The 15,311-nt window shown below is 38.2% G+C and overlaps 2 protein-coding genes across 4 annotated transcripts in view; one reads left to right on the top strand and one right to left on the bottom strand.

The window, feature by feature from the left end:
• UGGT2 (UDP-glucose glycoprotein glucosyltransferase 2) overlaps positions 1-9,053 on the top strand; it is a 76,463-nt gene extending 67,410 nt beyond the window's left edge. For 2 of the 3 annotated variants that reach the window (XM_063149552.1, XM_063149553.1), the window contains 7 exons: positions 746-830; positions 1,252-1,434; positions 3,071-3,231; positions 3,507-3,621; positions 6,146-6,262; positions 7,222-7,366; positions 8,308-9,053. In XM_063149552.1, the coding sequence (XP_063005622.1) occupies positions 746-830; positions 1,252-1,434; positions 3,071-3,231; positions 3,507-3,621; positions 6,146-6,262; positions 7,222-7,366; positions 8,308-8,330 (829 nt within the window). In that variant the 3' untranslated portion in view covers positions 8,331-9,053. Of the gene's footprint in view, positions 1-729; positions 831-1,251; positions 1,435-3,070; positions 3,232-3,506; positions 3,622-6,145; positions 6,263-7,221; positions 7,367-8,307 lie in introns of those variants that run through there. The other variant, XM_063149554.1, reaches the window with a different exon arrangement.
• Positions 9,054-11,998: 2,945 nt separating this feature from the next.
• Positions 11,999-15,311, bottom strand: part of DNAJC3 (DnaJ heat shock protein family (Hsp40) member C3) — a 30,114-nt gene continuing 26,801 nt past the window's right edge. Inside the window, exon 12 of the mRNA XM_063149556.1 lies at positions 11,999-15,283. Coding sequence (XP_063005626.1) covers positions 15,126-15,283 — 158 coding nt within the window. The 3' untranslated portion in view covers positions 11,999-15,125. The remainder of the gene's footprint in view (positions 15,284-15,311) is intronic.

Below are 15,311 nucleotides of genomic sequence, written 5' to 3'. Positions count from 1 at the left end.
GAATCTTACAGTGTTGCCTGATCTCTTCACAACCATCTGTGTCACTTTTCTGATTTGAGCACTGGTGATTTGATGGCTGAGTCATCTGAAGTTTGAGCACTGTGTTTCTTCAACTTGCAACAACCTTCATAAAGGGAAAGACACGTTTACTTTAAAGGAGAAAAAGTGATCTTAAACATTGTACTTGCTGCTTTGTCTTATTTTCAGGTTCATTATGTCTTGATTTTAAGGCAGACTTGATTTCTTGTAAGGCTGTAAGTCACTGCTTACACCAAACAAAGGCCATGATAATGAAAAATAATTGAACCCAAACCAGGGATTCTTACAGTTATTAAGGATTTTCCAAAGACGGTCTGACTCGAACTTTGCTTTTTTTTCTTTCCAGCAACCTATTAAACTCAACCAGTAGATTCTAAAACAAGTTATTTCAGTGGCCAAGTTAATATTTAAGGTACTAACCATTATCTGATTTAGTGAATCACCTCTCCTAGAATAAAACATGTTAATAGATCCACTTTTGAAATTGTTCCTTCTACTGTTGCTTAGCCAATCTGGATCAAATAAGGCCATCTCAAAGTGCCCTTGAACACATGCTCTTTAAAGCTTTTAATTAGAAGTAGATAAAAATTTCTACTTAAATTGGCTTAAAGAAATTATACTTAGAGTTTTAGTACTTTCTAAGTGCAGTTGAAATTTAATGACCCGTGTGTATTTGTTTGTTTATTGTAGACTTATATTTCCACAGAATTATGATGCTTTCTGTCCTGCGTCATACAAAAACACCAGTTAAATTTTGGTTTCTGAAAAACTATCTCTCCCCAACATTTAAGGTAGGAGAAAATTGTTCCTCTTTTTTTTTTGTTTAAAATTTTAAGTGATTTTTTTTTAATTGCAATTGACTAATTATATCATTTAAATTAATTTTTCACAGTGGAAAATAATCCCTGAATCTATGAAATAGCAGTGTTAGGTATAAGGCTCTCCTCTTCTGGGACATGAAGCCCAGTGATACATTATAATAATTTATTCTCTTTTGATAGTGTCCAAGAGCTTGCATGAAATGCTATTTCTATTGGTGTAGCTGAGGATACTGCTAAAATTAAGGAATCATTTTAAGTAATAAATTACATAGTCAGTAAGGCCAACACAGCTGCAGCTGCCTTGCAGCATTCCCTCCTTTTCCTTTTGAGCCCTTGTGTGTCTCATATATGTGCACCTGATGGATTTTTGTTCTTCTTTTTGTTCTTCCAGGATGTAATTCCTCACATGGCTAAAAAGTATGGATTCAAGTATGAGCTGGTCCAGTATAAGTGGCCCCGCTGGCTTTATCAACAGACAGAAAAACAAAGAATTATCTGGGGCTACAAAATTCTTTTCTTGGATGTTCTTTTCCCTTTAGCTGTGGATAAAATAATATTTGTTGATGCTGACCAGGTAAGAAAAGATAATGGCATATTACTGTATGAGGAATTAATTTGGGCTTAAATTGATCCAGTTTCATTCTATGTGGCCATTTTATTCAGATGCTGGTCTTGAAAGACTGTTGCAGTTGTACAAACAGAACCAGTGGTATTGCAGAATGTAGATGCAAGAATTTCACTGGTTGTCAGTTGTGTGGGCATAAAGAGTTTCCTTACACTGAGTTGTCCTAAATTGTCTATGTGGAGAGACAGGCACCTGGAGAGATGTGTGTGATCTTAAAGCTGCATTTCACTGAAAGCATTTTGGAGGCATTTCATCTCTGGGCTGATTGTGAGAGGAATACTCCACTATGGCCAGTGTCTGAGGTGATTTGGACCATTTAAGCAACTTGTAGATGGCTGAAATTCTTCAAGATTAATCCTATCTCTGTTTTACATTTGCATGCAGTCCTTCATTCAGGAATGAAAATTGTATAATGGTACTGAAAGACAAAGTGCTGTCACAGAGGAGTTTATTACAAGGTTATTAAAAACCTTGAGACAAATTCTGATGTATTTTGGTCCTTTTCCAAGCTCAAGAATCAATTAAACTTAGGTGTAGCAATGCAGACTGCAACTCTCTGCAATTTCATCTGGATACACTATGTGGGAACACTGGTGGTCTGTCCTAACTACTGTAAGGACTCCTCTGTGCTCCCAAATAGCTATAACATTTTTACCACTGATAAATTAGGTAAGTGGGGTTTGATGGAGAAGGATTGATTAGCAAATAAAGGACATGTGTAAAATGTCATTAAAACCTCTTTTTGAAAGTATTTTACCATTAGATACAAGGATTATTCAAATGATGCAATAATTTAGGAGTGCCCAAGGTGGGTAACAAATGAGGAGGATTCTCTAGAAGGGGTATGATTGGTAGATTTCCAAAGTTGTGTTTCTTAACTGAGGAATTTTATATTGGGCAACCAGAAACACTGGTCTGTGAATTAAAAAATATTGTCAGTTTTATATAATTGGCTCATAAATGTGTTACACAGATGGCCACTGTTAATAATATAATAAAAAATAATAAATTGAGGAAGGTGAAGGGAGACAACCATCCGATTGATGAGCATTGATCTCTGATTTATTGACCCAGCTTACACACTTTTATAGTAGTGTTAATTAAGTTCATACATATTGCAAAACCCGAGCTCATTATTGGTTACAGATTACACAGCAACCCCTCCTTTGTTGCCAATACCTGTGGTTTTCTTGTTGAGGCTAATACTTGTTTTTCTCATCCTGCTGTTGACTTGTTATTGAACACCCTTTCAAGGACTCCATGTTTTTCACCATATTTTTCTCATCACTTAGCCAAGGACACGGTATTTACTGTTTAAGGGAAAAGCCTGAGAACTTGTTGCTTACAGCTGCCTTTTACATTTTAACCAGCTGTATGTGATCATGGCCTTTCTATAAGCCATGTCTGAACAAAACTCTACAACAATAAATAATTTTTGGAACAATAATTTGGTACTGGAAAGGTCTATTTATACCCCACTGATGTAGTGTCGGTAGCTTTTTTTAATAAAAGTTAAACACTGTGAAGCCTGCTGCAATTCCTGCCCTCACAGAAACAGTTCTAAATGAATGATATTCTTGTTTAGATTGTGAGGAGTGACCTGAAGGAGCTCAGAGACCTCGACCTGAACGGAGCCCCCTATGGCTACACTCCTTTCTGTGACAGCCGCAGGGAGATGGATGGGTACCGCTTCTGGAAATCGGGGTACTGGGCTTCACACCTGGGCAAGAGGAAATACCACATCAGGTGGGACAGGCCCTTACACACTGCTTGTGCTCTCTGGGAACTGGATTGAAATCTGGCTGTTGGTGTTGATCACTGAGCCATTCAAGAGCCATTCTCAGTAAAGGCAGGAATTCTGATGATGTTGATTTCACTGTTTTATGGTGGTTTCAGCTACTTAATAAAGAAAAATATCAGGATGGGAACATGTTTTATTTTCTTGTTACTTTTATTACTATTGTCAAAAAGAGGGTGACCTCCCCAGAAATCTTACTTCTTTGGGTTTTTATTCCTTTTAGTGCCTTGTATGTTGTGGACCTGAAGAAGTTCAGGAAGATTGCAGCTGGAGACAGGCTTCGGGGCCAGTACCAGGCTCTCAGTCAAGATCCAAACAGTCTGTCAAATCTGGATCAGGTATTTATGGCTTTGAGCATTTTAAGGTTTTTCTTTATCTTTCTCAATATGTATGGAATATAATCTATTTCAACATAAATGTTACATAATTCCAAAACTGTTTGCCATTTACTGCTCTTTTAGCCTATTTTCAGGAGTGCATATGAGCACAGCTCAGAAAACTGCTGATATTTTTAATTTAAAATGAAGGATAACCCCAGTTTCACCTTTATTTGTAGTTGTTCTGCATGCATTTATGTTTTTCTGATGATAACCCTACATTCTGATAATGGTAATTATATTTGTGTTTACCAAGAGCTGGTTCCTTTTTCTTCTTTTTTTCCATTAACGTAAATTGCAGTTTTCTTTTGTAAGTTAACTGCAAATGCACTCTGGTGGTTGCTGTACATGGTTACCTTGGAGTGGCTGGAGTTGTTTCACTTTGGGTGAACCTCAGAAGGCTTCATAAGTGAGATTGTCCCTGCTTTTGGTGTTTTCCTTGTGGAATTATTTAAGCACAGAAGATTTTTACCTGCCTCCAACAGCAACAGGATCCCATGGTAGCAAAGCCCACATTGCTCAGTGCTTTTCCACACCCCTGATCTGCAAGCTGGTTTCTCTCTTACATAAGGACATTATTGCCACTCGCATTTTTTTCTTCAGAAATAAAAGTAAAAATGGAAAATAGGAGTTCTTATGATACTGGAGAATGAAAAGTGGGAATACAGCCACACTAAAAACGCAGACTGGACTGGACGCCTGGAGCTGGAGCAGACTGCAGCTGTATGTTAAGAGCAAAAGGCTGAAATAACAGCAACAGTCAGAGTTCACATCTTTCTGGACAACAGAATGAATTCCTGGCCCTGATCACCCATGCAGAGTCCTGATGTGTTAGAGCTGTGCGTTCTCCAAACAGTATTAGCCACATGTACAACGTGTCTTTCAGAAAGACCTTTTAAGATTCAGAGGTTACAGGGCTTTCACCATAATGCTGGTTTTCAGAAAATTGGTTTTATCTAATGTTCTCAAAAAAATTAAAATGTCTCATTTTAAGACTCTTATATTTCCAATTACAGCTTTAATACATGATAGCATATATCTCCTATTGGCCTGTTGGACCAAATCAAAAGCCACTTAAACACCAGATGTTAAGGTAGCTAAATCTTGGCAGAATGGAATTGGAATTACTTTGGAAAGTGAATATTTCAAAGTAGAATTTGCATAATAATCTGGTTTGACCATATTGATAGGAGCTACTTGCTGTCTTCATTGCTTCTTCTTATACAAAATACAGCAATACTCCTAGAAATACAAACCACAGTGCAATGTATTGGAGACCTGGAGAGTTTTCATCTACTGCTAAGGATGCATTATAACTCTCTTATTACTATTTATTGTTTTAAATACCTGTGTGGAGCGCTCACTGCCCTTCTCAAAGAAGCAGCAATCCCAGCTCTCTGCTGATCTCCCAGCAGTGCCATCTTCATGGGTGGCAGTTAAGGTTCTTAAACCACAGAAGAGAAGTAGATAGAAGGGGAAATTTTGATTTTTAAATGCAAAGGAGAATAAGTGTAGAATTCCTAGGGAGAAAAAATTACACATCATAAAAACTAGACTTCCAGTACAGTAATTTTGTTCAGAACAGCTTTTGTGTTCATTCTTTTTTTTCATTTACTTTAAGTCCTGAAACTAACAGCTGACTTTCTACATTTTACTGCATGTAACAATTTTTAAATTGACAGCTTCTAAAAGTACTGCAGTAATTCAGGAATTGTGATTTCTTTTAGAAAGTCAGAGAGGCACAACAGAAAACCAGTCTCTTCTTTTTGGAATTGGAATGGTGATGAACTACATTCCAAAAATTATAATTTTTTTTAAAAATGAAGCATTTCAATTAATGCTGAATGTCTTAGCTCTTCATATAATTTGGTGTAATTCTTTGGTACCAATATCTGTATTTCAGTTAAATTATACATCTTTCATAATGCAGCAATATCTGCTATTTTATTCTGTCACATTGAGCAGTGTGAATTGGCAAACTAAGATGTGACTAACACTTGAGTGCTGGCATTTATTCTGAAATACAATGTAAGGGTTGCACATGTGAGGGCACTTACCAATGGATGTGCCAGGTACTGCCCCTGCTCTTTGCAGCTCTGGCTGCGGCCAGCCTGAAACCTGCCCGAGGAGTTTCTCCTTAATAAATGCTGTTCCCTGCATTCAGCCAGATCTTGGCTCAGAGTTTTCATGGCAAGATTTCCTGAGAATGTAATAAAGGTCAAAAAAAAAAAAAAAGCTAGAAGTAAAGTAAGGAACTTAGCCAGAATAGCAGTTTAAAGCTATTTCTTCTCAAGCTCATTTCTGGTATCTGTTTTCTTAGAAGTCAGCTCAATTTAGAGTAGTGGCATAATCCTGTATTATATGTTTTTTGAGTTAAGGTTTCTTTTTTTCAAAGAATGGAAAGTGAGGGTTTGGGGTTTTTTTCAAGGAATGGAAAGCTGATTTCTATTCAATGCTAATTTATGGTTTTACAAAATTTGTACAGGATCTTCCCAATAATATGATTCATCAAGTAGCCATTAAGTCTCTCCCTCAGGAGTGGCTTTGGTGTGAAACCTGGTGTGATGATAAATCCAAGAAAAAGGCTAAAACAATAGACCTGGTGAGTTGATCCTGACTTAAATGAGTTATACAGGTTAAAAATTTTTCTGTGATTTCTGGGACATTTCAGGTTGAGTGTGTGTCATGTCATGAAGGCAGCCTTGCTGGAAGGCACTGCAACATTCCATCCCTTCCCCTGGAACATTTTCTCCTCTGAGACCTCTTCCACCTGCTCTCTACCAAATCTGCTTACATTAAAGCTGAAAATTGCACAAAAAATTTAAGTGTTGTTATCTCTTAACCAGATAGGACTGAAGCTTTTCATGCCATTACATGAATTTTCCTTATAATTTTTCCATAGTCAGCCAAGTTACTGGAGCTGTGACAAAGTGCTGTTACCTGTCTGGGCACTGTGGGCTGCTCTTGTTCTCCTCCAGAACCTTAATATTGTCATGGTTTTCTTGGTCTGTTTCATTGCTATAAACAGGAGATAAAGCAAAGCCTTAAAAGCACAGTGCTCAGGGTACTCTTCATGTTTAGGAAGAAGAAAGTTTCTTTCTTTGGGAATAGAAAGAGACAAAAATCTTTTTCCTATCATTATTATCCCAATCCCATTTTTCTCCCATTTAGATTTTTTGACAGCACACATACACTATTTGCAGTGCTTTAGACATAATTTGAAAGGAAAACAGACAGTTGGAACTTGGTGTGATTTTTCAGTATGCAAATAGGTTTTACTTTCTTCATGTCTTTACTGTTGAAATGAGTTTGTTTGTGCTCTAAAGATAGGTGCTCTCTGTTCAAAACTCACATCAGGTTCAGTTTCAGTGTGCCAATGTCAATCTTGCATCTCCCTAGGCAACTTTGTCTAAATTTTAGCAGTCTTGTGCCAGCCATGTCTGTACTATACTGACAGTCAGCAAAAAGAAAAGTATTTACAATTCATTTGAGCTAAATTCTCTGAAAGGGTGTTATTTTCACATTTGCTTTGTTTACATCTAATATGTTTTAAACTTTCAGTGCAACAACCCCCAAACCAAAGAACCAAAACTAAAGGCTGCTGCCCGGATAGTTCCTGAATGGGTTGATTATGACTCTGAGATCCGAAACTTGATACAGCAAATTGAAAGAGAGAAGAAAAATCTAACATCATTATTTCAAAAAGGTAATTTGCATGCATATTCAGCTGTTAGCTTGTAAAAATCAAGTATCAGTCTAGTTGAAATTAAGATTGGGGTCAGTAGGCACAAATCTTGTATTTGTGTAATTTCCCTTGGTAGAGAAGTGGTGTGGGGTTTGATAGTTGGGTGATGCTTCTTTCCACAGGAGTTACATTGACGGGACAAACCCTCTTGTTTCATGCCAGAATCCAAGAGAAAGCTCAGTGGTCCTGTTCTGCACCTCAAACACAGCCAACAGTCACATTATTTTAGCCACAAATATTATGTAAAGCACATTAGCTTAGACTTTACTTGGAGAATCTAAAGCTCATGTCTATTAAGCATTTGGGGACTGAGTATTAATTTGCCTCTGCATCTCCCTCTCTCTCTCTCTCTCTCTCTCTAGGCTTATCTATCCAAGCCTTTTTGCACTAGACTAAATTCTGTTTTCATTAGTTTGGGGTGAGGTTTGGGGTTTTTGTTTGTTTGGATGTTTTTGTTGTTGTTTTGTTTGGCTTCTTTTTAACTAAAATTGTTTTTAACTGAATTTATTAAATAACATGAAAGCCCCAGACAAACAAAACCCAAAAGCAAAAGAAAAAACCACAAACACATATACAGGACTCCCAATAAGACATGACTTTTTGGACTAATGTAAAACAAAATGAAAAGATGATCTGAGCACTCAAGGTTGAAGAAAAAATGAGCAGATAAATATTTGTAAGTCTTGGGTGGAGGAACAAATTCACTTTTCCTTTTAAAGAATTCTTAGTGGGTTTTATTCTTCATGAAAGCTTCTGGTCAGCTTGTAGCAAGGCTCCAAAAATGAAGTTCATGAACTGAGTGATTAGCAGGAAATGGTAAGTAAAAGGCTTTCTCTACATCTTACAAACCCAGGCACTGCCTCTGTGTAACTCTTATGTGTATTTTTCCCCTTTGGCTCCAGGGCTCAAGCACGATGAACTTTAGCACAGCCCGTGACCAGCAATGGTGACAGCTCCAGAGTCTTCTGGGAAGGACTGAACAGAATTTACAATTGTTACATTGGCACTATTTGCAGCATTCTTTAATGTGAAGTCAAGTATTTTATAACTTAAAGTGTTATTTAAAACATTTTAAATGCAATACAAAAATGAGAAGTCCACAGGTACTTGGGGGTTTGGGGTTTTTTAAGTGGTATGGAGCAGCTTTCCCAATGGCTTTTTCTTTTCCTTCTCTAAAGTACATTTTGCCCAGAGGACTTTGGAATATGAAGGAAGATGTGTTCAGCATTGTCAGTCCAGGGGAGGACACACACATTAAATATGTACTTGAAAACTGTTTTGTGCATATTCCATGCATTAGGCTACTGTATTTAAATACCATAATTAAATAAGATGTCTAATTTAGGCCACACAAAGATAACTCCACATGGAAGCTAAAGCAAGGAATGACACTCTTCATTTATTATGCAGGATTGCTGCACTCTTAAGAGATTCTTAAAACTAATTTTTTATTCTTAGGCTCCTTTTGGCCACCTAAATAGTGTGTGATAAAATTCCATTATGGTTTTGGTTGAGGTGAGTCTCCAACAGCATACATTGTATCAGAAGGTCAGTACCTGAAAGCTGCTTCTACTCACTTTTGATTATTATCATCCTGTTTATAACTGAAAAGAAAATAATAAAATACATGAGTATTTTTTGACTATCAGCAGTGTCTCCTGTAATCTTCTAAACCTGTACTCACAAAACTGTTACTTTAATGGGATACTGACATTTTGATCCCACAAAAATTGCAGGGAAAAGTTCTTGCAATACACATACTTGAAAATGGGGAATTTGTGTCTCCAAGTGAAATCTAGTGCCTTAAATACACACCCTGGTGTTCAGGCTGTGCTGGTTTCAAAATGGGATTGGATGAGACCACACTTTCTTATAAGAAGTCTTCCAGTTTAAATGCTTGAAGTTGCACAAGACCATGTAATTAGCACTAAGTGGGTGAATCAGCAAGGATTGCACATTATTTCCATAGCAGCAAATAATTTAATAAACAATTAGAGAAATGAAGCAGATTTTGTATCCACTGTCATTGTCCTCAGCTGTTGGTTACTTACCATTTCTTACTGTAAGAGTGAGTATTTAAAATCACATGTTGCTGGTATTTTTCAAGCCCTATTACTAAAGAATATGAGACATGCAGATTTTTTTACAGCTCTCTGTATTTTCTGTGGTTTTACCTTTATGTATTTTGAACATTTTTAACATGTCACATACAGGTTTTCCAATGCCTGTTGAGGGATTTCCTTTTTATGAAGTCCCCAATGGAGTATTTCCTGTGCAACCCAATAGCAAAAGTCAGTAAAGCCTAATGTCAGTTCCCTTTATGTCTGACCCATTTCAGTGCAGGAGCTGTTTTGTTATGCTTGTTCTCTTAATTACTTCAGGATATCATGCAGCAAGTCAAATATATTTGAACATAAACTTTAAGTTGGTATTTTTGTACCACAGAGATGGACTTATAATTGACTTAGCAGATGCCTATGCACCAGTACTAAAAATTCCATACATAACAAGGAAGTAACTGATTTGCCATAGCAGAGGACAAAAGCCCTCAAACCATTATTCAATTGTTCTCTGCATGATTTTATTTTATTTACAAAATATTTTTCAGATTTATACTTCCATCCTGCTGCCTTACTCTGCAGCAGCATTTCACATGGATCTGCCTTGGTATTCCAAGCTTGAAGCATATATTGGAAAACTTGTTTTAGGACAGAAGTTAAAGGTTTTTTGAGAAACCTTAGTTCTCTTTAATTATGATTATCTGTGTGAGCATGTTCTGCAGTATAAAAAGTGGATAATTCATGCACTGATTTCATGTTCATTTTCTCTGTAGCATCCTGTTCTTTTTAAAATTGGATTACCTCTACTGGCTTTAAAAAAAAGAAATAGTTCTTTAAATACTATTTCCTTGAGATTGCTTAAATGATTAGAATATAATTTTATAAATGTAATTTGTTGGAGATAATTTTGAAGATGTAAAAGGTTTAATGCAATCTTTTAATGTTATCTATATTTGTACAAAATGTTCCAGTTGTTTTTTTTTTCCCTGCATAATACTACTTTCAAAGAAAGCTTTTTTTAAATATACAATGCTTTATAAAATAAGAAAGGTCCCACAAACTTATTCACTACTTTTTAAAAGATCTCTTTAAGGCAGCACTTTGAGTCATTAGCATGCCATTATATTTTAATCCTAAATCCATGGATTGTGTATGTTGTACAAAATATTAAAAGGTTCCACTGGAGAAGCAAAGATGGATTGTTTTCTGCTCTCCCTTTCTCTATTACACAATTACCATTCCCTACTTGGCTAACAGAGCCAAAGAAAACAATTGGCAGCAAGTCCTCAACTGCCTTTCCTCTACCAAAAGTGTTTTTGCAGGGGAGCAACAGCAACGTTCACATCAAGGCCTCTGCTGTGAGGTGAGATGTACAGGTGCAGAGAGAGATTGTTTTTTGTTTCCAGTCTCTGTGCTGTGCCCTGTGAAAGGGATGAAAATACATGCTGCTTTAGAGTGTTGCCAAAACATGGTGCTACTCAGTAAATAAGCAAAAGAGTATTTGAACTATTCAAATGAAGGAGTTTTACAGTTTATATTCCTGTGACAGTGTCTTTTCTATGTCTTGATCTTGAGATCAGCTGGTAAGTTTAACAGAAAATGAATAAACCAGGCATTAGTGCAGTATTGTTGATGAGCCAGAGCTTTATTTAGTATTAAAAATATTTCTCAGGTTCTCTTAGGTTCCTTTTAACTAGTCCCTGAATCAAGTACTTGCCTTCAGTCTGAGGCTCCATGGAATCACAGGATAGCAGCTTGGAAAGGACCTCAAGGATCACCTGGTCCAGCCTTCTCTGGCAAAAGCACCTTTGGTCCAGGCAATATGATTCAGCACCCTATCAGGCAAATCTTGCTGTTCCAACATGGGAATCCAGCATTTCCTGGGGATATTCCAAGGGCTGGATGTTCTCACTGTGAAATCAGCACTCAACAGGGCTTCTACAGTTGCTGTGGTTAACTTCTATACAACAAGGTTCTCTTCCACACAGAATGTGGCTGCTTCCTCCTCTTGTCCCCTGCCTGCAGAAGTGCCCTGCACAACTCCAGCTTCAAACCTGAAGAGCAGCATGAGGAAAGAAGGGAAGACAAATACACAGCAGTGCTTTCTTGTCATCATAAATATCTTTATTGTGAAAAATACCATAAAATAATTCCCACAGTTCTAGAAAAAACAGTTCTTGCTTTGTAGATTTATGATTCCATATAAAGACATTTTATAATTTGAAAGATTTGATAAATCTCTGGCTAACTTTACTTACCCTTCTTAAAACATGAAACTGCTACTTAGTAATTTGCTGAGGGCAAAAAAAAAAATCACTCCCATTAATTTTGTTACGGCTTTATGGATAAAAGTGTGTATTACAGAGCAAACAATACCTTACAATAAGGCACTTTTAAATACAACTAACCTGCTATGATATCCTGGCTAGTTTCCAGCAAAGCTCCTATAAATCACAGCCCTAAACAGAAGAATAATTCTTGTTCCAAATACCGGTCTGAAAACTGAAATGATAACAAGCGTTAAGGTTTGTTGTTTTGTTTTGTTTTTTTAAGTTTAAACTAATACATTTTCTGCATATGTCACAAGTTTGAGCTCTTCAGTTTGTAATTCACTTTGACTCACTTATAATACTTATCAATTATCATATCTGTATTTTACCAAGCAAAATATGCTCCCCCCACCTTCATTTTAAAACAAGTTGGAAATGAGTTTATTAAAACTGAAAGAACTCCACAGAGAAAGTTTGCATCTACATACAGGCCAATGATGGGAACAATGTTTCATGCACATCTCAGGGTTGACAAACTACTGAGACATTTTACTCCAATGTTCAGTTACTGAACATTATTGCACTACAGACACCCACGAATAAATAAAAGGTGGCTTCAGCTGGCTTCAGCTTCCTTGTGTGTGTCGCCTGCACCATTAACACTCAGCATGGGACCAGCACTTCCATTTGCCAGAGTCATGTCAGGAAATGCAGCGCCGGAGCTGGGGAGCCTTGCAACATAAATGGCTTCTTTTAAACACAACTTTGTCTGCTTTCCCAGAATACCTCAATGCCCTTCAAAACAGCACTGGGGTGGTAACACTTCTTGTGCCCAGCAGCTGCTCAATACCAGAAAACCTTGTTCTCCGCTGTCGCATTTTGCTATTGTTTCCAAGAACCTGTCTTCCAACAAAAGGAATCTATGAACAGCAATCATGCATCAATCATCTTCCTTCTTCTACTGACTACATTCAAGCTTTTTTGTTCTTAAAATGTCATTTCCTCGTTCCCATTCATTCATTTTCAAAATGCACACAATCCTTTTTTGTTTGTCTCTGTCCCGCTGCCTCCGAGAAACAAACGCACGCTGCTCCAACATCAGTGCCTTGTATGAAGAATTTACTCATGAGGGAACATCTTATTCCTTCTCTAGACAAAAAAAATTAAACCTCAGGAAACAATTCTCTCAGCTCAAGCTTTTAAAGCTGCACAAGGGCAGTCCTTTGAAAGAGAACTTATTTCCAGCAGTCCCCTGGCACACAAGCACAGCTGGCTGTAGTCTTTACTGTGATTTCGCACAGCCCAGCCACTCCTGCATGTACGCAATCGGGCACATCGCTCACGCTGCTCATTCAATACTCAAGGAAAAGCAGCCCCTGCTGTAGTGAACAAGGCAACACACGAGTGTTCAATGGCTCACACACAGCCCAGGGCCAGCACAGCTGGGTGGAGCTCACCCCTCAGGGCGGAGGGCTGACAAGAGCCACAGGAGGACATGGACAGCTGCCCCCCACAGCTACCTGCCCAACCCTAGGTACTGCCAGCAAGCAGCAGGTGCACAGAGGCCAAGCCCACAGGGCAGCAGGCTCCTCACTGTGCAGTCAGTTCCTGTGTCTGAGCCCCAGCCCCTGAGAGCTGTGCCAGCCTTGAGTGCTCTCAACAGCCCTGAGCATCTCCAACACTTCGAGTAAAAATATTTCCGACAGGTCACAAGCACAAGTTGAACTTGTAGAAAGTCATTCAACTTAGTGAACATCCAACACTGGAGTTTAAGAGGCTGCTGTGGTGGTTTTGTACTATAAACCATTAGAAAACACCAAACAACCTCCTCAGTTTGAAGATAAATTAGTGAGCACTGACCTTTAAATTGCTGTTGAAAAACATTTTACAAAGCTGCATGGCCTCGCAGTTATGTTGGTGAATTACTTGAGGCAGAAGCCAAGGGTTCTGCTTCAGCAGCAACTTCATCTACAGTAAGAAACCCCTCCCTTTCAGACTCAAGGCCTTATTTGCTAATTTCATTTGTTTTACTGAGGCTGCTTAGGTTTTCAAGTGCCAGGAGTTGAAGCAAGAGAAGACTCCTATCAACTGATTATTGTTTTCCAGTTAAAATCCAATCAAGAGAACACTGATGAACTGTAATTCTTGCATTCCAAGAAAATGGCTGCTGATGAAACTCAGTAATTATGTCAGTAATTATGACAGATGCAGTTACAGAATAAGAAGACTCCTTACTCCTACCAGCTGCAGCCCTGGTAACACCACACAGCGCATTCACACAACTCCACCAACTACACCAAACCCATTTTAAGTATGTGCATATAGAAAAAATTAGAAACAGACTTTTGGCTAGTGGGAAGTAAGTCCCTCTTTTTGCACACAGCTGTCTCTGCAGTACTGATGCTGTTACATGAAACATAAAATTACTACAATTTCATGTAGTACTAACTCTGTTGCGTCATCCAGCAGAACTGAAGTTGTATTGCATGGTAAGGCTGGAGTTAATAACACATTCCTGCAGTACACTCACATCACAACCTGTCTCAGTTCTGACTTTATGTACAGAACCAACAAATTGCTGCAGAGTCAGGAAAATGTCACATCAAATTTTCTGCTCAAATTTGAAGCAGATATTTTCTTGAAGTGCAAACTACTCAAAAATCATACCTAAACAAACACCCAAAAATCACATTAAGAAAAAAAGTGTTCTGAAAATCAAGTCTTTCCCCCCAGTCCCACCTCACTGCTGACAATTCACCAAGGAAGTCACCCCAATTAATCTCAGGTTAGTGAACAACAAAGTGAGCAGTATTTCAGCTACAGTTACCCCCAAGCACTCTTTGTCCAGAGCGATTGTTGGGACTGGTTCAGTGCACAGCCTCTTCCCCACCCCTGGCACTGCCATCACCAATCCAGCAGGTGGCCACTTGGGTTTCCTCTGGAAAATACTGGGAGATGGATCATTCTGCTGAGCACAACCAACCGTTGTTAACGTAGCGACTACTGAAACTACCCTTGCCATGTTTATTAGGCCCCAATCCACAAAAATATTTACATGCATTTTTATCTTTAAGCATATACTTGAATTCTAAATTTAAAGTGTTGTCCTAAGTAGCATCTTACTGTTTTTTCCATCCGTAGGAATAAACGTGTCCTGCATACCCACAGCAAATACATAGGCAGCACAACCCCCATCAGTGTGAGCTTGTCAAGCTCATCACAAACCAAACCCAACAAAAGAAAAAAGGAGCTTTCTTCTAGTGCAGTAAGACTCTGGGTTAAGGACAACATTATAGAAATTAAGATTTTGGGTCTTGAAGTGAGAGACTTTTTATTTTTCAATGAATTAAGTAAAAAAACAGCAGCAGCCACCCAGAAACAGTCTTGGCTCTAACTGAAGTGAAATTTGAATGTAAATGGTCCTCCTCCAGAACCAAAGGGGTTGAATCCTTGCCACGTGTTCCAGCTCCGGTGGAACGGGTTGTTGCCGCCCTGCTGACTCTCCGCATCCAATGGGTCCTCTCCCGCATCAAACTTTCGCCTCATTTCTGGAGGAAACAAAACCCAGGTGGAATC

The sequence above is a fragment of the Melospiza melodia genome, chromosome 2 (assembly GCF_035770615.1).
Source record: "Melospiza melodia melodia isolate bMelMel2 chromosome 2, bMelMel2.pri, whole genome shotgun sequence".
Classification (NCBI taxonomy): Eukaryota; Metazoa; Chordata; class Aves; order Passeriformes; family Passerellidae; genus Melospiza; species Melospiza melodia.
The sequence above is the reverse complement of the archived record's forward strand: the minus strand, read 5'-3'. Positions and strand labels throughout refer to the sequence as shown.